The sequence below is a fragment of the Stegodyphus dumicola genome, chromosome 7 (assembly GCF_044657685.1).
Source record: "Stegodyphus dumicola isolate Sdum_Otavi_A_Nest chromosome 7, ASM4465768v1".
NCBI classification, from domain to species: domain Eukaryota; kingdom Metazoa; phylum Arthropoda; class Arachnida; order Araneae; family Eresidae; genus Stegodyphus; species Stegodyphus dumicola.
Genome location: NC_140774.1, coordinates 34,466,534 through 34,491,799, shown reverse-complemented (window position 1 = coordinate 34,491,799; position 25,266 = coordinate 34,466,534). Strand labels below are relative to the sequence as shown.

The following is a 25,266-nucleotide window of genomic DNA, read 5'->3' as shown; positions in this document are numbered from 1 at the left end:
TTAGTACACTGATGTTAGTAAAAATCCCACCAGTGTGTAATTATGAGAATTCTTCTTACAGAAAGATGCAGGCTGCTTGGAAAATCAGCAGAAGTTAAGCAGACAACTTTTGTTTAGAGATTAAACTATGTCAGCAACAACTGTTGACATTTTAACTTTTTACCAGTTCCTTTTAAAGGGGTCACATAAGTTTAAAGGGAAAAAAATTGTAAAATTTCAAAATAGTCATTCCTTGGTTTTAGTTCAAAATAGTCATTCCTTGGTTTTAGTTCAAAATCCGGCTCTTTCGATTTTTTGTCACTAAAGCAAAATGAATTTACTGTTTACCTGTTCTTATTCTTTGCAGTAAAGAATTTAATTTCTTCTAAAAACATTTAACAATTTTATTTTTCAGAAATATGGACCAATATTCAATTGGTACAAAGAAAAGGTTGGAGTTAGATATAACTATTCGAAATGCAAAAGAAGATGCTTTTGAAGCCATGCTGTATGTCTCGATACCACTGGACGTAAATTACGTTAATATTGATCGTTCAAAACTAGTAAGTTGTTTATCATAGTTTCAAAGTGTACCATTGATGCAAATTTTACGGGCATTTCAAATACAGAAACAAATACGAAATGCAATAAAATGCTTTTTTTCCCCTAAATATAAACTATTGAATAAATAATAATAAAAAGTGACTAAATATCATGCATCATTTTCATGAATTAAATACTATTGCTTATTAAAATAATACATCTGTAATCAATAAATTTTCAAAGTGTATTAAATTTTTATATGGTTGGAATGGAATGGAAAGCAATTTTTAATTTTTAGAGGAGCTTTTATAACGATGATAGTCTTTACAACAGTTAATAAACATACGAGTATAACCTTAGGATACGGTAAATAAAATGATATTGGAAACTAACAAAGGGGTTGATATGGTATATTGATATACGAAAAAACTGAAAGTATCATATGATTTATCAGTTACTTATGAATCCAGCAACTACTATTGAGAATTTTAGAGATTTAGGCACTAATGTCACATAAAGAGGTGACCTTGTAAGGATCCTAAGTTTTACTATCGTTTATTTTATTTTAAAACTTTTCTATCTTTCTTATTTTCCACTTCCGGCCAGAATTAGATGCTTTAACTTGTTTATGCAAATAGTACTTGCTAACGCCCAAGTATTTAAGTTGTGGCTTTTTGCCAAGAGTTAGAGAGAGAGAGGAAGCGAGCCGCTTACCACTGCATTCTTACGAGTTTTTAATCAGTTGCTGCTTGCCTTTTAAGGCCAGAGGTTTAGCCCTCTTGATATTTGATAACGTATTGTAGTTTCAGCAGTTCGGCATACGACACACGTACCCTTTTAAAAAAGGCCAGTCTTAGTGTTAGGCATTTGTGCACTAATTCAAAGTTAGCTTTTAGTTAGTAGTTTTATATTTTTTACGTTTAGACCAGAAGTGGTTGGTCTCTGTATCCCGAAGTACGGGAGCACCTGTAAAATAACAGAGAATAAAGAGTTCGGTATACCCTTCCTGCTTGTGTCGTCTATTCCACACAATCTGGAATATAGCTTTAGTAAGCTTTCGGTTCTTATTCAGGATACGTTATGTTCCGAAGCAAGTTAAAACACATACAAGTCCTGACAACCTGGCAGATCATGTAAGCTCTAGAAATGTACTGAATTTCTTACTTTTCAGACCTGGAAAAGTCATGAAATTCGAAATTTTTTTTTAAGTTTTGGTAATTCAAAATCTTTTTAAACTTATGTGAGAGTTGGGAAAATTGTATGAATACACTGACACAGTTGTGCACTTGGAGAATTTCCAACACAAAATTCCTTTTTAAAGACTGGTTTTCTCTACAGCATAACGTCGCACATAACATACAGATAATTCGTCGTCACTATCTCAGCATCAGAACGATGAAAAGGAAAAAAAAGCCTCATTAGCATCTCATGGAAAAGTTAAACACAGAGCTGAAGCATTTATGATTAGAAAGCCTGTAGATGATTTTGCGATTTAAGTGACTGATGTAACGTACTTTACATCAGTTTCAAGTCAAAACGTTTTCGCACAGAAGAGTCTAACGCCTCCCGCTCTACCTAGCTTGTTAATTATATATATGTATATATATATATATACGTATATATATATATAACTAGAAATTAAGAATACGGAAAATTAAAATCGGTCAAATAGAAGGAGAAAACAAAAAACGTGAAATTAAGGACACTGAAAAATTAAAACTGCTAAAAGATTTTTATCGTATTTAACATGTAAAATATTAATGAGTAAATTTTCACACTTTTCTGTGAACAGGCCTTCCTATAAAAGAATTGTTTTCTATATAAGTATGGTAATGGAAAATTATGGATATTTTTTTAATACAAAGAGTATATATTGTATATGAATAGCCCATAATATTAGCAATGTACTGAACAAAACACTATTTATTTAAACCTCGAATGATTGACACTAATAGGTATTGTGACAACGTTCTAATGAACCAATTTCGTTTAAAATCTACTGTTCTGTCCTCTGCCAGGTTGAACGTTGTTTTATTTACAATTAAGAGAGGTCACAGTAGGTGTTTTTTTAAATTTCGGCCTGTTCGTGTATAGTATGTCTACCACGAGACGAGACTTGGTTTCACCTGTTAGGAAGAGGAGTTCGTTTCACTCCTGGGAGAGACTCAGAGATCCCATACTATATCATGGAGGTCTTCGCTGCCCATACGTGCCAAGTGTGTGCATTATAGCAAGCTTTCCTGGTGAACTATGCCTTATCTCTGAACCAGACGAAAATTAGAAAAGGGGGGGGGCTGTCATAATATTCTGGAAGAGAGGGTAATCATCACGTTGCAGTAGATTTATGCGATATTCGTAATATGGGTGCAATTGGTTTGTGTTCAAGACCCTCCAGATGATGTTTTGAACTAGAAGTAGCAATGGCTAGATTTGTCACATGCCTTCTGTATGACAAAGCACCATCTCTCCGATTTCAAGTATCTATGCCATTCGTCTGTCCTTCGTGTATCTATCACGTCTTTCGAAGGAACTCATTCTATATAATATTTAATGCAATCGTCTGGTGGTTTGAAGCGCGCTTTATTGGTTAGCGCTTCCGGTACATTCGAACATGGGCTAGCCCATTACAATCAGCAGCTCCATATGCTAGATGAATAACTGCCAACTTCGCATTCATGAAACCTTCCATCCTATTACCTCAATGGTCAGTTGTCAAAAGATGATTATTCTGAGTCGTCGTTTTACCGCTTCTCACAACTCTGTCGGTTTACGACTGGATTTCCGAACCTGCGTTACTGTCCGATCCCGATTCATATTCGAGTAACTCGTAGAAGATTGTACACGCGGTTATGTACATTATAACAACTTTATATTATCCTTTATATTGAAAACCATTAAATCATTGAGTTCCAGAGGAAAGAAAAGTTAACCTAAATTACTTTCACGAATTTAGTAAAGATTTGAAGTTCACTGTATAATTAATTTTTAGCCCCGTCAATTCTAATAAAAACTAACTGTTTATTATCATTTAAATGGACTCTTTTTATTCTTCTTTTTTCATAGGACTTCCCTGTTAGTTGCAGTGGAGCTCAGCCCGAAATCACAGGAGTCAATGAACTTATTTGCGACATTGGAAATCCACTTCCAGCCAACAAAACGGTATGTGATTCAATTTCCTAGGTGAACTTGAATTGTCATGCTGCTATTGCACAGTCTTACACAATTCGTGTAAATAACTATACCTCTGTCGAATACTAAATTAAGCATAGATATGAAATATGTTGTATTTTCTATTACTAATCAATCCTTTTGTAATTACATTGCCACTCGAAAAGGCCCAGATTAAATTAAATACAGAAAATTACCAGTAACTTGTGCTTATGTACGTAGAACGTTTTCGAAGTATCTCTAATAATTAATTACCGTATTTAAAACATATAGCAATTTTTTTTACGTAATATTTTATTTAAATTATATAAACATTTACCAAGGTCTTGTCAACATCCACCACATCCAATCCACAACATCCAATTAAATATATTTTAAAAATTCACTATAAATAGGAGCACACTGTTACACTAAGTTCAAGTTTTCCATTTTATTTACGTAAGTGTAAAAGCGTGACAAAAATGCAAACTTTGGTTAGCATAAATGTCACATGCAATTCCATCGATTTCTAAGACAACTGAGGCTGGAATTGATCAGAGAGACACTTTAAAAGATACAACCGTGAAATTTTGAGATTGTACTTGATTGCTCGACTTAAAAGTAGTAGCTGTTAAGAATTTTAAGAAATCTATTTCTCTTTAAGATAATTATTATAATTAAATAAAGTAAAGATATTGTTAATTTTTGGTGTAATTATAAAATGAAAATTAAAATAATATTTGTAAACGAAAAACTTCAGAGTTGGCTTGAATATAATTCAGAATAAATCGTTACAGATATTCTTAATTGTACACAAAATAAATTTAATAGTCATAAACGTGATGATATTTTGAAACGTTCTTTGTTGACGTAAATAAATTGCACAACTTATTAGATTGAAATCTCACGTATGATACTAATATGAGATAAATGATTAAAAATTGGTTTTGAGTTATAAAATTTCAGTAAGTCGCATTTTATTTTGTGAAATTTTCTTGTGGTAAAGCTACATCACTCGTCACCATGTGTAAAAAATATTTGGAAAAAAAAAATTCTTTAGGTATTCAGGCTCCAAGCAACTTTCCATTGCCAGTTTTACCATGAATTCATGGTGTAGCAAATCCAAAACCGAGAGAGAGAAGGAATGAGAACAAACTGGCGTAAACATATGTGGGGGCACCAAAATCAAGTGCTAATAGAGGGCCTTTAAAATTTCGTAATCCGCCCCTGCACATAAAACTAATTAAAGTAGTCATCTGCAGAAGATTACTGAGAAAAAGTACGAACTTTGTAATTAGAAATGTAGGTTTTATATTGTGAATAACGAATTATTTATAAATACAATATATTCAGTTGATTTTTTTTTTTTTTTTTACAGTTGAATTTCAAAATCCTCCTGGAGCCATCTCGCGTTGTATCTTCCACCAGTGATCTTGTGTTCTCTATGATTGTAAACAGGTACATTCATTGTTATGATTATTGAATGCAAGCAATGTGAATATTTCTCAGAGTATGTGCGATTCCGTTTTAGACTTTCTGAGTAAGAATAATTTCACATAATTGTCTCTAGCTGTTTTATTTTTTTTTTTCTTTCTTTCGAATTTTTAGTACAAATGCTGAAAGTAATGATACACTGTTCAATAATGCATTTGAAATAGAACTGCCAGTGCGGGTTGAAGTATCTATTGCAGTTAGAGGGTGCGTATTATTTTTTCCTTTCCTTGCATGAGCATTATTTTCTTCCTTATTGAATGTTATCACATATATTTTAAAACTTATCTACATTGTAGCTGTGTTTAACCAAATGAGTGCTTTACCCGAAAACTTTGCATAAGTTCCGTTGCTTTCAGCTTAAAAATATTTTCTTTTCGACGTTATTTACGAACAGTTTTAATAATTAATATGTAAAAGGTCAATTATTGCACCTATCAAACTACTGCTGTTTTGTAAGGAGTTAAGTTTCGCGCTTCTACTGATAATCACAGAAATGAGTAAATGAAACAAATTTATTTTGTGCTAGCTTGGATTTATAATTTAACAGATTAAGGAGAAGCACTGTAGCTCGCAGACTATACAAATGTGGTGGTGTCCCATTTCAATCTGTGTTAGATTAAGCGAAAGATTTGTCCCATTTCAGTCCAAAATGCGCTTTCTAGCTGCTGGGCTGCAAAATGCAACGCAAAGAAAGACAAAATTTATTAAAGCCAAATTTATTTCAGAGATTACGTATAGTATCAATATTAGTTGATTTGAAATATAGCCTTCTTTGAAGTCAGAAAGACGAGAAAATCAGTAATGAGTGATTCCTCCAAGTTTGTCAATAACCGCTGCTACACGCCGTGGCATTGAGTGAAAAAGGCTTTGGGTGTGTTATTGGGGAATGGCAGCCCAAATGCTGCCTCCACTTGAAGCCAGAGTTCATCTGGTATACTGATGCGGCAGGCCGGGTTAGGCTTCTCCAGCCATTGACTAAACATGTTGGATGGGTGATAGATTTGGAGAACAGGCAGGCCAGTGTAACAATGCAAAATGGCGGGCTAAGGAAAAAGCTTGAACACTGTGCGCAACTTGTGGTCGCGCATTATCCTATTGAAATGTGGCTGCAGACAAGCTTTGAAAATAAGCAAGAAGAACAGGCTGAGGAACGTCAGAGATATAGCGTTGGCTGGTAAGTGTACCTATAATTTCTATTAGGGCAGTGCGAGAGTGGAATCCAATACCACCCTGTACTATAACAATGGGTGCAGGACCAGTATGAGGATGCATAACACAACGGTCGAGCAGCCTCTCTCCACGGTGCCACCAAACTCTTGTCCCATCGTGATACTGCAAGCGGAAGCGTGTAATTCGTCCGAAGACACAATGTCATGCCATTCGGATGTCCATCTCCGCGATGTGCACCATTGCAAACGCAGACGCCTGTGGTTTAACTCTTTCGCATCGAGAGAGGACAAAATCGCTTTTTCTCAAATTTCGAAAACGCTCGTGTATACGAATTTCTTTTAGAATGGTTTTCCTTCCCCCATGACAAGTAGAATGCTACAGTGCTAACAATAGCCTACTTAAATAAAGCGACAACTTCTTTCTTGCACTCTTTCACCTTGTTGTAGTTTCCTCTTGGGATAGAGTTGCAACTGCAGGCATCAATAGCGAAACATTGACAGTAAACAAAGGAAAAAGAAGGTGCATTAAAATAACAAAACTACTTTTAGTCGCTTCAAAAGAATGACTGGCATGTCATTTAACAACTCGAGAAAGATATGAGCAATGCAGTAACGTGATGGGGGAAAGCACTAGGTAGGAAATTATTCAGGCGTTTGGGAGACCTGCCGATTTAATGGTCGGGCGTTTTGGGCGACTTCGATGCGAAAGACTTCAAGGTAAGCGAAGCAAAGGACGCCTAGCAGACAGTCCATTTCACTGTAAATGACGTCGAATTGTTCGATTGTTATCTTACAGGCTGCATTAATGCTAGATTGTTATGTTACAGGCTGCGGTATTGCTAAATTGTCATATTACAGGCTGTGATGTGATTACAGATATGACAGTGAGCTCCATCAGTGCTATGGGTACAGTATGCCTGTCTTTTCGTGGCTTGGTAGGATGAGGCGGTTGCAATTGCTCCTGTCCGTCAGTCGTTCTCTCTTGCATCCATCAATTCTATATTCGCATGTCTGTTGCTTGGCTACCTTCGACACGATGACCACTTTCCTGGAAAAATTATCTGCAATCTCTGTATGAAGCGACTCTTCCTTAATTTCACTCAGAAACGTGCTCGAATGATGATCATGTTTTCCTACGAGGCACACTGAAGCTGCACGCACAAAAAAAAAAAAAAAAAAAAAAAAAAAAAAAAAAAAAAAAAAAAAAACCTCACGAGAGAACAATTTACATTATTCAAAATGGCAATCGTTCTTCTCTTTATATACGGATTGTAAGGATCGCTGCAGTCGTCCATGATGTGCGCTTACGCTGAAATCGTTATCATTTGCATATTCCATCGCGTTATACACATGATGCAAATTTCATGCTGTTCGGATGCTTCCTTTGTGGTGTTGCATTTTGGATGGCCCTCAGCTTAAGAGAAACACCTCAGAGTTTGGGACAAGAATTCGCTGTTCTTAACTTCTAAAAGTTAAACATGCACTAACTGCCTCCCAAACGTCCAATTTCTTCAATTGCTTGCTCGTTTTGTTATCACTTGCTAAGCTTGGCTCCATAATTCACAATACTTCTTCTACTGATGGAGCAAAAAATCTGCATTTTCTTTATTTCTTTATATTTTTAACAAAATTACTCAACAGAAGAGAAATACAACTAACATGGATTTTTTATGTTTTAAAGCTAAATTGTAGTTTAAATTTGAAACTGAAAAGGCTAAAAAAGTTAATTTTTGTAATTTAGATTTAAAAAAATATTTCATACACATTCACTTAAATAAAACCAGAATGCATATGTTCATAAATAATTTCTTCCTCGGTAGGTCTTAAAAGTGATTAATTTGTTTAAATAGCTTGAAATTTCTATTTTTGATAGATTATTTAAAAAGAGAAAGAGAGTAGAAACTTTCAAATTTTGTTTGGAACATGTGAAATAGATTTTAATTTACATTTATTTAATGAAATTAAATTTTCTATCAGGGGCTATAGAAATTATTTCACTGCTACGTCTTATGATCTTTTATTATTATTTAAAAATGAAACAAACTAACAAGCATAACACCTATTGAAAATCGCAAGATTTTCAGATTTGATTCGATCTTCTGCATAAAGTTTCCATTTTAAATGTAAATTCTGTAGTCAGCATTAATGCATTCACGTTGTATAGGAAAACCTACAAAAAGTGCTCATAAATCCTGTCAATTTGGTAAACCTTTGCATTTTCTATAACGATGAAAATTTTAATAAGCTGATATGCAATTTCGACAGCATTGCTTTTGAAAATTGTAACCAAAGACAAGTCAATCATATCTCCTAAAAACATACTTTTCATAACTTTACTATACCGCTTTTTGAGTGGTTGTATCATTTTCTTCGAATGTTTTACGTTATAAATTAAGCACATTTTGTATTGTACATCAACTTTAAAATGTATATTCCCATGGAAGTGAATACGAATTTGCAAAATCATTATTTCAAGAACAACTATATTAGTTTTGCTATTTTAGGAAACTATTGTTTGCACAACGCTTGGTAACCATTTGGCATCAGGTAATCATTCGACATTGGAAAATATTGTTTGCATATTTAAACGTAATTTAAAGCACTGCCTTCTTGCTGTAACGTCTCTTCGGATACGAATGCGTCGAATTCTCTTTTGCTAATTTACGTAGTTTTGTTATTTTATTTCCCGATCTCTGGTATTAGCTACCAGATTTCTTCAAATTACGAAGCACCGAGAACTCGTGAATGTTCAAACTTCCATTCAGTGAGATTATATATTATTGAAGAATATTAAGGTATATGTATATTTATGGTATTGCAGCAAAGATTCATGTGGACAGATTGTGAGGATAAGATAGTGAAATTAGCTTTAGGGAAACCAGATTCTTGTTACACACCAAGGTAGCCAGGTAATAATAATAATTCACTTCGCAGCAGATAAACTAATCGTATCTCAAATCATATCCAGTTGAAGCTCCCGGTTTCAGGTAATACACAATAACTGTAAAAGACAGAAACTACGTTAATTACACCCAAAAATTTGTTTTACTTTTTTTCGTTATAACAAAATATAGATTTATCGAGAATTTTAAAAAATTGAAAAGAATTTCTATATAAAGATAAGTTTTGGAAATAAGGTATTGAGTACAGTATATTCTGTTTCTTAATCCTTCCATTTATTTATCTCTCTGTTCTCTTTTGCATTCTTAGAATTTCTGTTCCTGAAGTAATAACCTATAACAAGTCCGAGGAAATACAAGATTATAAAATCCGAGAGACAGATATAGGGCCTGAAGTGACACATGTCTATGAGGTATGCATCCTTTTCAAGTAAAATGTACTAAAATGAGTTGCATTAAATTTTTGCTTTATTGTTATAAAGTTGCATCAATATTTGTGTAACATTACACCAAGTATTAGCAAGTACTAATACCAAAGTGATAAAATAAAAAATAAACATTAAAATTACAATAGAAGTGAAAGTTTTTCCAATTAATATTATAACAGAAGCCTAAGTACAATAAATTAGTATAATTAGTGTTAAATCCTAATCTTCCTTCAAATAAGAAGCGGAAACTATATTATGGCATTTGAACAAAAATGAATTGATATTAAATGCATAAAACTACCTTAATTTATGAAAAACTGAATTTCTGAAAGAGAATATTAATAGTAGTATTCCTTAAAATAGTAATAGTAAAAAAATCCATATAGCATGCGAATAAAAGCAAGGATGGCTATTGATCGGTTCTTGCTGTTTTCACAATAACAGCACAATAGCACAAACAAAACAAAATACAAACAAACAAAAACAAAGCACAATAACAAAAGGCAATCAATCAATTACACTGGGAACCACTTGTAACATTATTTCTTTTGAGTTCAATTTTTGATTTGTTTTAGAGTTGAATAAGCATGCTGATTTCAAAATTGTAATTAGCTTTCTTCAACCACGTCAGTTTTTTTCTCTACATATTTATGTGTATATAATCACTCTCCATGACATTGAGCATGGATCATAAGAAGTACTACTGCTCTCCTATTGACTGGCATAAGCCCTCCGATTGGCGCTGGGTGAGTGACGCCATAGGATACAAGCGACAGGTGCATGCTTGTCTAGACTAGTTCGTAGTTCACTTGCGTCTGAGATATTGTAGTGAGACGTGTGTCGCTTTGATATAGTGAAGCGCATTCAGACATGGAATCCGAGTTCTTGTGTTCTTGTTTTTATACAAAGTTAGCAGTGTTTAGTTTTTATTTATATATGAACTGAAACCTTTCCTTATGTCTGCCTCTGCTAGTTCGCGTCATAAGTGCTTAAACAACCCCGATTCGTTTTGCTATATATGTGATAGTTTTATCATTCATAGTCAAAGGACAAATATCAGCACATTTCTTGTCATCAAGCCTGTTTTAAAATGAAAATTGGTGATCAAGACAAATCGTGGGTTCTTCATAATGTGTGCAAGTACTGTGTCGAAAGTTTATGGATGTGAATAAAAAGAACACGTTTTAAATTTCCATTTTGTATACCTATGATTTGACGAGAACAATTTCTAACCACATATTTGGCATCCAAGAGGTTCAGCCAAGGACGGTCAACTGGTACGAAGAGCGCTCATGACCGACATTGTTTATTATGCACACGATGGAATAGAACCTCAACTCGGTTCCGCCCCGGCTGTAACCACTAGAAGGCTGGTGTCAACATCAACCGTGCGTAGAAGGCTTCACGAAGGAGGTCTGTATGCGAGGCGACCAGCAATTTGCGTGCCGCTCACGTCACGTCATAGAGGGAAACGTTTGAGGTGGGCACATCAACACGTTCACTGGACAGCCGATCAATAGAAGGCTGTTCTCTTTCAAGTTCAAGTTTAGCTTCTAAAGCGATAGTAGGCGTTATTTGATTTGGAAAGAACCTAGAGCCCGTTATCATCCATCAAACATCCGTCAAAGAGCTGCGTATGGAGGAGGCAGTGCCTGTGTTTGAGGTGGTATCTCTTTCGGTGGACGCACAGACCTCCATGTCTTTCCACGTGGAACCATGGGTGCTCAGACCTATAGAGGTGACATGCTTGATACTTATGTGCTCCCTTATGTTGGGGCAATAGGTGATAATTTCGTGCTACAGGACGACAACGCTAGATCTCAAAAGTCTCGCATCGTGGATGATTATCTGCAGCAGCAAACAATTCAGCACATGGAGTAGCCAGCTTGATCACTGGGGGGAGGGGGGGGACTTGAATCCTATCAAGCATGTTTGGGATGATTTACGAAGACGTATACCTGCTGTCAATCCTCCTTTTTAGAACCTTGCCACGCATGCAACTGCTTTGCAAGAGCATATGGCTCTCACTTCCTACGGAACTGATAGACTGCATAATTGACAGCATCGCACACCGCTGTATGGGTTGTAATGCTTCTCTCCATATTGAGAGTAATTTTCCTGTTGCAAAATGACACATCCAATTTGTTCCTTTTATAAATATGCTAATTTCTACAGCACCGTAAGTGTTTCGTAATTTCTTTTCGTGTATTTCATACCTTACTATGCGTTGTGTCCTGTGGGTAAGCTTCATTAAATTCTACATGTAAGTTATGAGTGATCATTTTTGTGATTTTCCTCAATTAATGATAACCAGTGTACTTGATTGTCCTTTAGATTAATTCTTTCTTCGCACTGCTTCATTTTGTAGAAGATGGAGAAACATGTGTCCATTCCAGAAGCACCATTTTCTAGAAATAATGCAAGATTTTTTCAACAGCCTTCAGTTACTATGGATCACCTTTTATTATTATCTACCACTTCATCTTTCTTTACCAGTGCAATACTCTCACTGCATCCTAGATGGTGATCATCCTAAACTTGCTTCGTTCAGTCTTCAGCATAACACTTGATGCTGTCCCCATAGCTTGGAGTCCCATGCATTAAATTATTGGCCTCAAATATTCTACCATTCCTGTGTTCTCTTAGGACTCATTCTCTGAACTATCAAACAACTTTTGCAGAAAAAGGATGAAGCTTATAGGCTGAGTCTCATCTCAAGATGTAACAGTCCATTTCACGGCATCCAACAATTAAATTTTCCTTAACTTTTCTCGTCTCACTTTTCCTCCATCGCAAACATGAAGTGAAGAAAGACCTTCATGTTTAAAGTTTTTCGTTAATGCTGTGAGAAAACTCTAATCCCTTGGACGACATAATATGGAAGGGAGAAAACGGTCTAATGGTCTCGCAACTGTTTATTAGAATGCGAAGAGGCATTGTCTAGGATGAAATCTGTTTTCCTACAGTACACTCTTGGATTTCCTAAATTTTTCATCGGAAAATTAAAGTATTGGTAAAAACAAATCCGTAAACATTGTCCATCCATCCATGCATTCAAATGACTTCTGTACCAAACAGGTGGGTCACTCTTGTTTTCGTACTCACCAGGATTTGTCATCTTCCCAATTAGCAGATTCAGTTCGTACCAGCGCTGTGTGCTGATTGCAAATCTTTCTCTGCTGGTCTAGAACAAATTTCTCAATCACAGAAGCGCTCTTCAAGGCAACATTCAAAAATTCAGGCCAGTTTAATCGCAGTTGTAAATTTGTCTCTGGGAAGCCCATCTTTTTCAATCAGTTTATGAATATTGTCTTTAAATACACAAATATTTTCCATAAACTGAACACGTTTTCTTAGCAATGCTCAACTTTCTGATTGCGTATTTTATTTTCCATTCGTCAATTCAACTATGATTTTCAAAAAATCCAGTATCTGTTTTTTCTCGAAAGTGTTCATAAAATTTTACGACTTTTACTTGTAGAATGACGCCTGTTATGCTCTTATTTACTAAAATCATTTTTATGGAGTCTAACGTATTTTTATATATTCAGCTGCTTTCATAGTTTCCCCTCCCCCTTTCTTTCCTTTAAAGTTCCAATAAAAGCTCGCTTTACTAACCACCATTCAGTTTCTAATATCTTCTTTTTTCCATTTCTTCCCTTCCAACACCTATATCCATTGCAGTTTTATTTATACTTTATTAAAGCCAACCTTTTAATACATCTATTTATTTCCAGTTTGATACTGTTTCGTTGTGTTTTTGTAAGATATTTTCACGACGTGGCACAACTACACGGCCCAACATTCTGATTTAAGACAAAAAGATTTACTTAGAATGGACGCCTCAAGGCCAGGTCAACATTCAATACCATCCTTTCATCATAGGCCGTTGTGTGTTGCCCGCTCTGGAGGCAATTCCAAGGTGAATAATATGTACACAGATATCAAGCAAGAACCATCCTTTCCAAGAACTGAATTATCTTCGAACTAAACATTAATAATAAAATTAAGTTTATGAAAAAACGAAAAGTTATATTTAACTCCCACCCCTTTTTAATACGAAAAATTTAACGTAATGTCGAGTTCAAGTTATCTGTAGTCGAAAAAAGTTTGTCGGACTGCTTGTGTGCATTGCATGTTTTAGGTTTTAGTGCTTAGGTTGGGTTACTTGAATAAGGTGTAGCACACGACGATTGTGTATCTTTCTAATGGTTCGAACGATATACGTACCATTAAAAAAATAAAGATATATATAAAAATATATCAGTCAACTAAAAGTGGAAACCTACCCAATAATGGGAAAAGTACAAATCTAATAGTAGGAAATATAAACTAAGAAATCAGTCCTGAAACAGTTGAATCAAAACAAAACAGTTTAATACCAGAAGCTGAAAATTCTTCGATCTTTGACATTGCGGCAGCCAAGAAAATTATCAAATGATGGCTGTGAAACTGCTTTATGGAGAAGTAATGATCAATCATAAAAATGTGCTTTGCTTGGGAAAAATTCATGTCTATCTTGCGCCAAACAAACGCTTTGTAAAGTTAACAGCATTAAACTAAGTTGGCAGTAATTTTTGCGGGTTTGAATTCCACTGGCCGTATAACTTGACTTCAGTGCATTCTTACCCATTTCCTCATTTAATAAAGTGTATTCTGCTTCCCTCAGAGAATCTCTCACGAAGGCAACTCGCCTAAACGAACTCTTTTGTGCATTTACACGCCTTCTTTTCATGCAATCTTATAGTAATTTAAATATCGGACTGTTCTCTTTCCTTATGTACATAGGTGGGAAATCAAGGTCCCAGTTCTGTCAAGCAAGCCGAAGTGTACATTCTTTGGCCTACTTATACACTGGAAGGTAAACATTTGCTTTATTTGATGGCTCAACCAGATGTAAGAGGAAATGCTCAATGCGATCGAATTGATGATGTTAATCCTTTGAACCTACAGGTAAGAACAAAAAAGTTTTAAGCTTCTTTTAGCAAATATGTTTACGATTTAGTTACAATCGAAATCAACAAAACACTTCAATTTAACCTTTCTCTTTTACCTTTAATTACTATTTTTGTTTAATTTTTATTTATATATTTAAAAACATTTTTCACTGTGTAAACGAATTCAATTTTCTTAACAGAAATAGGGTAACGCATAAGATCTATTATACCACGAATTTCATGTAAAGTTTTAACTTCAACGCTAAAGTATGGAGTTAATGAAATTTTTTTATTCAGGTTTCGTCGAAATCCTTGCCTTCAAATACCTAGGATACTAATCACAACGTATGACAATCGCGCATTTCGGCAAACCCATACCACGCAGCGAATGCAGAAAAAAAAAATTCTTCATTTGTGATTGAATAGCGTTCAATAGCACCAATATCCTATTCGGCTAGAGAATGACGCTATTTGATCCCGACGTATTTCTTCGTACTATTTGTTTACATTTTATTTGTAGCCTTAGATTATAATTTTATTAATAGAAAGACAATGTGGTGCGTCATGTGTGTGTTACCATGAGATTATATTTCTTACTGCATTAACATGTGAGTTTAACACAAAAAATGCAATGTTTATGGAAGATGATGATTAAAATTGCATAGTATATACTAACTCCATCAATGTGTATTAATAATGAATTCAGCCGAAGTTGAATTTGTCTTCCTGTAATAAACTTACAGTATTTCCAACTTTATTCTTGTTGCAAAATTTGTGATAATTATATCTTAATATTTGTAGGAAGTTCGCCGTCGACCAAGAAATCACAATTTGAGCGTTCAAGACTTGAAGGAGCATATGCTTCTTAATAAACACAAATTCAAAAGTATGGATTCCATTCATGAAAACATGGTTCGAAGCAAACGGAAGAAGAGAGATGATTCTTACGTTATGTCTGATGAAAGCGAAGAACGCTATCTCAGCGACGAAGGAGAAGATGCTTTTCTCGAAGAACTGGTAAATAGTATATGCATGATAAAAATTAATTAATTTTAACGGAGCAATCCAATTCATTGAATTACAAATATTTTACAGATTAAGAGGCGATGCTACATTGATGCTGTTGAGTTATTATGAAAATAGATTAGTACGTTAAAATAACAGGAAGGTATTTTAAGATATTCACTGGTCTAAAGAAATATATCAGTTTCTCTAGATAGCTCAGACATATTAGGAAATACTGTTACACCTACTTCTATTCTAGTTAATATAATATACTAGTAAAAAGATTTATTTAGAAATTTCAAATAATTCATTATCAGCAAAATATACAAAATAAGAAAGAAAATACAACATTAACTGTTCCAGAATTTCAAAAATAATCTTTCATTAATAGCTGACAAGAAGGAAAAAAAAGAGATTAGAATTTGGTTTTCTTACACACGCACCGCTTTACCGCCTTTTCTCTTACGTCTATGCCTAGTATTAAACTTATTAAATAATAATCTAAGTATAAGAAATTAAAATTAAATATGTTTTCGTTTACTTGCTTAAGATTTTTTAAATGCATAAAAGTTGTATATATTTTAAAATGACTGTGGGTTATATATATTTTATCTGCTAATCTAATTTAAAAAATAACAGAAGAAGCTCTTAAAAATTTTCTCTAATGGACACACAAAATTTTTTTATCAATGTTTTTGCTATGCAGGGGAAATTATCTTTATATCCCAGAGGAGTATTTACTTAAAAGTAGCAATAAACTAACTATATAAAATTTCTAGGAATGATAAGTTAAAAAAAATGTTTGAAGTATCGACGTTAATTGTAGCAGTTTTGGTAAGGAAAAAAAATCCTACTGTATCGCAGAGAGTGTCTCAAGTCGATGATGTCATTTCAATTTTCTTACTTTGGCCTTTCTTAAAAATTGTGACATTTGACCTTCTACCTATTATTTCAGTTAATTTTTAGTGTTTATTTCATTTTGCATTCAAAATGTTTGTTTGAAAGTATACACATAAGTTTTTCTGAATATTTTTGCAATAAAAAATATTTCATTTATTTTAGATGTAAAATAAATGAAAATAGGTTGCAATAGAAGAAACTTCTATCGTTTGAAATATTTTAGTAATAATTATGTTATTAAACGTATCCAATATGACCGAATAAAAACATTTAATTTAAAAATTTTGTACACGCACTGTATATTGTTTTGAATTTTCTTTCTACTTTACAAGCCTCTAATAAGTTTAAAGTCTTGCAGGATCCCCTTCAATAAGATATAATACATCTTGCAGTAAATACAATTAGATGCAGCAACTGGTAATTTATGCTGAAATGAATTTTCACTTTTGTTTGATGACGATTCGACCACTGATAAAGACAATTTTTATACACTTTTAGGACAATTTTGGGACCGTTTAATAAATGTTTAAAAGAGTTTTTTTTTAATGTTCGATCTGATAGTCTTTTTTGGGGGATTAGTCTAAGTCTGTGTCGTGATTTTCGTGATTTCCATGACAGAAGGGCTTTTCGCCTGAATTCCATTCTTTTTCCATTACTTTCCAGAGTCTATTATATGTGAGTTCCACTTACAAAGAGCTCTTTTCAAGAGACCAAACGCACATTAGTCCATAGGTGAAATGTCACAGGTCTTTGGAGGAATACAAGTACGTTGAAAAGGTATATTTGCAATACATGTATCAGTCTTGAGTTTTTCAAGGAATACAATGGTACTTTTTAAAGTTTGACACGTTGCTTTGTCTTGATGAAGTTTCACTTTTTGAAAGTCATTTGGATGAAGAAGTGGAATTTCTTCTGTAAATATCGGAGTTAAAACTTTCTCTTGATAGTACGTGAAGTTGATTTTAACGTTTTTTTCCTACTCTTCTTAATGAGAAATCCTGCGACAGTCATAAACTCTTTACTGAAACTTTCTTTGCACTGACGAAAACAGGTTTGTATATTTTGTTCCCTTCGTTTTCATTAATGAGACAGTGTTGTGCAGGTCTTAAAATAAACTCATGCATCATCAAAGATCACAATGTATTTCCATTTATATCCTGTTGAATAATTTTCATACAGGATTCTACAAATTGCTCTGCGTAGTCTCGTCTACACGTCTCGGCAAAAGCTGGAAGATATTTCTCATTTCAAATAATAACCTGTTGTGAGAAAGTTTCATTCTAAAACATTTACTTTTTCTAAATTCTCTATCGAAATCGTTCTAAAAATATGTAAACACTCTCTTTGTAATTAATTTCGAATATTCTGAGTTATGTTCAAGTTAACCAAGTTGAATAAATATTAAAAATTAACTGCTAACGCATAGAGGTTACATATCCATTTCATAGTTTAATGTGTGCTACTTGCACATTTCATAGTTAATGCGTGCAACTTGCACACATTAAACTGTGACATGTGCAACTATTATTTGCAACTTGCACTCAAAAGCATGTCTTAAATGATGAAATTAGTTTCACAGAAAATTAAGAGTATGTTGCCATAAAACTGCTAGCTCAAATTTGTTTAATGTTTCCATATTATTTTATCATAAAGCTCAATGTATTAATGCTTTTAACGTTTATATTATCTTCTTCGAAGAAGTTGGGAAAAGGCTTCTAAGTTACATATAAGACAAAGTTACTGTAGGTAGCAGGCGTTATAAGAAATAACATTACTTTAGGGAACAGCCGTTTGCTTTTAAGTCAAGGAATTCTTTTATTTTTTATTTGTTTCAACAATGTAATATAAAAACTTATTCGAATTGAAGTATTCAACTGGTATTCAATCTTTTGATATTAAAACGTGATCAAAATGATAAAAGATATGTTTAAAATTTTATTTTGCAGTCTTGTGGACCTACATTGTGTACAAAAATTCGATGTACTATCTCTAACTTAGAAAAAGGGGACCAGGTTATTTTTAGTATACGTTCCAGGCTTTGGAGAGAAACGTACAACGAGGTAAGTCCTAAATCTTCTTTTTTAGAATCAGTTTAAAAGGATTTCCAATAATTAATAACTTGCTTAAAAATAGAGATTCATGCATATAATACAATAACCTCGCATCACATTATATAATGTAAAATATGTTGGTTTATCTAGGTTGCATCAATTTTTGCAATCGGATAGCAGAGCAAAAAATTAACATTCTGGGGTACCATTTTTAATGTTTAAATAAAAATAACGAGATGGGAATTTTGTAAAAATGACCATGATACAGCGTTTGAAAGATAAACTACAATGGAATGCATCACATTTCATCATAGCTCATTGGCTAGAGGAGTTAACCAGAGTTATTCAATTGCAATACAAGGGACACACTCGTAATGGCTTAATTGAAAACAACAACAAAAAATTACAAAACTGGATAAAAGCTATGTGTAATAAATTTCCATGAATATATAAAATCTTAAAAAATATTAAAAAGTTTTTCTGTTAAGTAAAATCTGATGCACGAATGTAAGCAAATTAAAAACTTTTCTTTTACGCATTTTGGCTGAAATCTGGCCATAAAAAATAGAATTTATTAGTAATAACACCTCAATTTTTTTAAAAGGGGGGATTTTTGTTAGATATCTTTTTCGGAAGGTATGAAGCCCCTGTTGATGTCTGAAGAGGAGAAGAAAGAATTTTTCGTGCAGATGGGTTTTAGGTCTTAAATTCCCACCTTCTTTTTCTTTCTTATATAGTTAGATGACATCGTTTCAGAGAATCGGATTCTGGTAATTTGCACTGGCTCTCTGTCCATTTTTGCGACGCTGAATACACTGTATAATACATGTTGTTCGCAAATGTCATCAGATACCTTCATGCAGTTGCTTACTTAACATGGTTTTTATTTGATTTTTCCTTAATTTACAGAAATCAGTATAAAACTTACACTGAGAAATAATAAAACCATGCAGATAATACATTGAAAATATTTTGCTGTCCAAAACTAACAGTCCCTAAAAGCAATGTTTGATGCATTTAAAATACTCTTAATAATCGTTTTGTGAAATTTTACTTTTTAACAAACTGTACTATGAACACATACATAACATGATTGTATAATGTATTACTTTCTCCGAGTTAGTTCATCGTTGTTAAATAACAAGAAAGCACCCAATCTAGTCTTCTGTTTTCAAACCAGACCAAAGCACAAGTTCATGCTGCTATATAAATAACGATAATACATACGATTTAAAAAATAAATTATGTATTTTATAGTTGTTTCTATTATTACAATATTATTTAACCATTTTTATAGTTTTTGATTCAATTTGTATATAAAAATCAGGCAAGAAAACAATCTTAGATTCACTGGTTCTTTACATAAAATCTGTTTTGATCTCTACAAAACTGTACATAAATCTGTTTCGCTTTTGAAGGCGACTGACACATATGCCTCTTCTTCAGCCAGCAAAAATATTCTGAATTTGTTTCGCCCTTTTTATAACTCTTGAAACTGATAGAGTGTTTTATATAAAATTTGCGCCATTTTAAGATTATTTGCTTTTTAATTTCTCTATTTTACATCAGCATGTGTCTCTGCTAATGATAGAATTTTGGTATTCCTTGAAGAAGATGGATCTGTGTCAGTTGTGTCGAAACCGAACATTTTTATATAAAAGCTACGTTAATCTAAGCTATTGCAAACAGCCAAGTAGTAAAATTGTTGAATATTGATAGTTCGACCATATTTGAATCTCGCGAAAGGGAAGGCTGCATGGAAGTTTTCGTGGTTTTCCTCATGTGTACGTGAATTCGAGCCATTTACCTTTAAAAAGTCTCTCTGCGAGGACATGTTTAGCGGATACCATTGGTGTGCGTAGCCACAAAAATAAAATCTTTTTTTTTATGGGTGTCTAATTTAAAATTTTGCTTTGGCATGCATCTCTTCCCTACATTATATGGCAATTAGACAGTAATTCTGAGAATTCTGTTGCTATTTTAGGAAACTTTTGTCCGAAGGACCGCATAAAATCGATACTTTTACATAAACTGCTGAATATTGATAAAATGACTTGGGTTGAAATCCGCTGGACAAACTAGCTGCATGGCTGTTTTCGCCAAGTGTAACGTGAATACGAGCCAGTTTCCCTCCTTCACAAAGATATCCTTCTTTTCAGGCACTTAGCTTTCGCTTTCTTTGTTTTAATCAATTTATCTAATCTTAATATAAGATCAGGTTCGTTGCTTTTCCTTATAATGCATTTAAAAAGCACAATAGATATTAAACACTATTGCAATGCTTAAAATTAATACTTTAGAGCCAACTATCGCAATAATGAGCTACACGATTCTGGTTATTTTTTGTATAATACAAATTTACTTTTTTTTTTTTTTTTTTTTTTTTGTTTGCACATTTGATACTCTAAAGCAGGGGTCTCCAAACTTTTCAGCCCGCGGGCCATATTGGGGCTTTAACGAAGCTTCGAGGGCCAAGATCCAGTTAGTTCATCATCCATGGCGATGCAACTATGATGAACAGCATACAAGTTTTTAAACGAGGCAGTAAGATTTTTGTGATTGGATCTATACGCTATGACCTTACAAAGAGATCCTTTTTTTTTAGACTTTCATGCAGTTTCACCTAACATAAATTTCTTAAAGCTGTTTTTGAACATTTGCAAAAATATAATTTTGTCCAAGAATATTAGATTTCTTCGGTTTAGTATGTACTTTGCTTTTCAATTGATTTATCAGCGCATTTTGTTTACATTTTGATCAGCTGCAAACATTCGCTCCATAAGCAAGTTTAAAAAAATCTCGAAAATTAAAATAAATTACAACATCTTTAGAAAAATTAAGATTTAAATAAAATCACTACTGAAAATTTCTATGAAGCAACTTAGAATGCTACTATAAAAACTAGAAAAGATAACACACGAAACCTTTATTCTTGTAAAGAGTACAATGAGAGTTTTCTACTTCCTTGTACGAAGTAAGGGAAGTATTGTAATCGCGAAAAATTTCGGATATCATATTTCAACGAAAATATCCATTTTGACCTCTCTCTCTCTCTCTCTCTCGAATCCATTTGAACTTTTTTTTCGGCGTGACATCTGTTCGTACAGGCAGAATAAATGAATCTTTTTCTCAAAATGGATTCAGAAGAGATTTTTTTCGTGATGTCTGTACGTACATATGCAGGTATCTCGCATAACTCGAAAACGAGTGGCCTCAAAACGTTGAAATTTTGTATATGGGACATGTATAACATGTAGTTGTGCACCTCCCTTTTTATTTGCAATCGGCTGCATCAGAACTCTATGTATATCTACCCAGTCTGTTACCGGAGACGGGAAGTTTAGTTTTTTATTCTTATATCCTTGATTATATTTAATTTTTATTCTTATATCCTTGTAGATTGTGCGATTTTTGCTTTCGAAGTGACTCAGGGGGTTAAGGTTTTTATGACTTTATTTAATTTGCATGCAATAGTTGTAGAATTATCAATATTTTAAAAGTTGTTTAAGTGCTACTAAGCCTACTAAAGTCGCTATTTGTTTACATTTTCAACTCCTGTTTTGTTTGAAGATGTTTTGCGTTTTTATGTATTTTTGCCTCGTCACGAAGTGAGAACTGAATTGATTGAATGAGAACTATATCTCTAATGAAATTCGAGGAAATAAGTTTAAATGAAGTGCGGCCAAAAATACGTATAATTTAAAGGACATATGAGGAATTCATGTGTGTCCACATCAGATTTTTTATATAGAGCGTATTTCCCTCATAGTACATTTAGAAATGATTGTATAATGTCTATATTATGTTTTATATACAACGCGCATGATAGGCAACGCATTTCTAGATTGGCTGTTATTATAAAATATTTAATGTGTATGTTATTTGTTACTTTAAATTAAAAAAAAAATATTTTAAAGAAACCTCTGGCGGGCCGGATTATTAGTGCTCGCGGGCCAGTTTTGGCCCTCGGGCCGTAGTTTGGAGACCCCTGCTCTAAAGGAAAAAAATAATGTATCAGTAAGAGAAGGAGTGCAGATTATAATAGTCTAAAAGAGCCTAAATTTTACTGGCTTCTTCTGGTAATTAGAAAAGGAAAATTGCATATATTGAAAGTAAAAGTGTAAGTTGTTAACCTGACGTCATGCTATTTTAATCTAAGGAAAATCCGAACATTTTGTCCTTGATCTACATACCACTTTGGAATGAATGTTATGTTACTCTGGATTATTCGATTTAGACTAGATTTCAGATCAGGTTAAAATCGCATAATTTATTTAAGTGACATCTATTCATTTTATAAAACTCGTTTGCATTCCGATTGTGAAGGTCAGCTTTAAATTTCTAACTGCCTTCTATTTTTTGTTTAAAAAATTGTTATTATTATTTTTTCCTTGTTTGCCTTTGTTTAAAATTTCTCAAGAAATATACCTGTTTTTGGTTTTTAAAGAACTGCAGTTTTTCTAGGAAAAGTTGTTTTTACAGATGTCATATCTTTCTTTAAATTGCATATATTTAGGATTGTAAACACGATTATAATTGCATAACACTAACAGACGAAAATACTTTTGCAGAATAAACAGCGAAAAAAAACAGAGGTAATAAATGAAACAATAAGTTATGCTAAACAGAAGCTTACAGGGATTAAACCGATCTAAATTTAAATTAAGGCAAGATAGCAAAAAACGAAAAGTAATTTAATTTTGTTTAAAATTTTGAGGAAAATTATATTGAAAAATGTGATTACAATTGGCACAATACGTATTAAATTTTTGATTTCCGGAAAACCTAGAATTGACAGTTGTATGCTGATACATTTAATACAGAGTTTTCAAGGATAATTCCCGGAGTGATTGTTGCAGAACACTAAGAATTTTGTAAAAAGTGGTAATGCAGAGCCTAAGCAGGTGTAATACTTATGTAGATTTCTTAAGACACGAAAAAAATTCCCAGGGTTTCCAAAAGTAAAAAAATTGAGAAATGCCGCCATAATATGAACTGTGCACGTAAAAATCATAATAGATCAGTTTTTATTAAAACAAAGAGCTTACTAGTTGAAAAGTCTGGTAGTTCAACCTGTATTAAAATCCCGACGAATAGCTGGCTACATGGACGTTTTTGTTGTTTTCCCCATGCGTAACGTGTGTATGAGCCAGTTTTCCTCAGAAAGTTCTCGAAAGCATCTTTTCCAGTATTTGAACAGCCCTAGCTTGCTTTGCCGTAATCAAACAAACCAATCAAATCAAACCAAGTTGTCACAACCGATGTAAAAAGAGTACACTAAACAGAAATCAAAATAATAATAATAAATTCGAAATCCGCCCGCGTCATTGATATAAATTCTTGATTCCATGCATTTCCTGAGAGAAGATTTGATTATTTTTCTGGGTAAGGCAGTTTTATATAAGAAGAAAGACCAGCGATATCTTCCTTTTTTAAAATGCAAGAAGCCTTTACTCTAAAATCAGCGCTAATTAATACTTAAGTTTCGTTTAATTATGTATCTTGTATAATTAATAAATACTGTTTCATCAATTAGATCGATGAATAATAAATACGTTTATTTCACGAGTGAGTTGGTATTGATTTATTTTGTATTTCAGTTAGTATAGTTAATATTTTGTTTCATATTTCTGTAAATAATTAATATTTCATTTTTCTTTCAGTTGGGTTTAAGTGAAGTGAAGACATCATCAAAACTTGTCACACGAATAACTGCTCTTCCATATGGCGTAGATCCCAGTTATTTGCCCTACAAAATATATGTGGTATGATAATATTAATAACACTTTAAATGCATTTTTTACTAAGTAATGTATTATTTTGTCTAACGGGGTTTTAATTCCTATACGAAGTGTGCCTTCCAGGACTAGGCGAAGCTTCTCTAAAATAGTAAAACATCGACAGCGCCGTCTCCCCACTACGTGACCCCAGCCGTTTATTGATATTAACAAAACAGATACATTATTTGGAATGACACATAGTTTGGAATATAATACAAACATTTGGAGCATAATATATAAAATAACATAATAATAAATGTGCTAAATTTTGAATATAATACAAAAATTTTAAACATTTTCAAATTAACAGATTTTGCAAATGTACAGTTCAAATAGTTCATGTGTAAATATAGTTCATATTTCAAAACGTGCATGTATATAGTTCAAATAGTTCATGTGCGTAGTTCAGGTAGTTCTAATAAAGAGTTCAGATATATAAAAAAATTGAAGTTTCTAAAATATAAATAGTTCTAAAGTTTAAATAAATTGTAGTTTATCATACTGTTCAGAGTTTATCTGTAAAATAAAGTTCGAATAGTTCAAAGATAACGACCCTTAGTCAGTAGATTGGTATGTTAATGTGGTGTGTTAATAGTTCAGAATTGTAAACTCATAAAACGTTCCTAATAAAATACAAGAGTTCGTAATTGGTGGTAAATATATAAAGTAAAGTAGTATCTGTTGAAAGGTTCAAATTTATGGTAGATTCCACCATAAAATTGCTTAGAATATTTGTAAAATTTTAAAATCAAGATGATGTAGTAGTGCTGTGTTATGCTTGAACATCCAGCACTCTACTTAAGAACACACCACTCCTGTATTCAATATTACGATGATAAAGTTTTCATAAGATATTATGTTTGACAGAGGTCTAAACCAAGGTCGAATAACTTTTGCATAATTTTGGAAACTGAATTTGCAAGGTATTTTTTG

At 33.1% G+C, this 25,266-nt stretch overlaps 1 protein-coding gene across 2 annotated transcripts in view; it reads left to right on the top strand.

The window, feature by feature from the left end:
* Window positions 1–25,266, top strand: part of LOC118200918 (integrin alpha-PS2-like) — a 197,607-nt gene that overhangs the window by 163,867 nt on the left and 8,474 nt on the right. For both annotated transcript variants that reach the window (XM_035372909.2, XM_035372908.2), the window contains 9 exons: window positions 395–542; window positions 3,586–3,681; window positions 5,048–5,127; window positions 5,278–5,367; window positions 9,543–9,645; window positions 14,449–14,613; window positions 15,399–15,614; window positions 18,449–18,562; window positions 24,217–24,318. In XM_035372909.2, coding sequence (XP_035228800.1) covers window positions 395–542; window positions 3,586–3,681; window positions 5,048–5,127; window positions 5,278–5,367; window positions 9,543–9,645; window positions 14,449–14,613; window positions 15,399–15,614; window positions 18,449–18,562; window positions 24,217–24,318 — 1,114 coding nt within the window. The remainder of the gene's footprint in view (window positions 1–394; window positions 543–3,585; window positions 3,682–5,047; window positions 5,128–5,277; window positions 5,368–9,542; window positions 9,646–14,448; window positions 14,614–15,398; window positions 15,615–18,448; window positions 18,563–24,216; window positions 24,319–25,266) is intronic.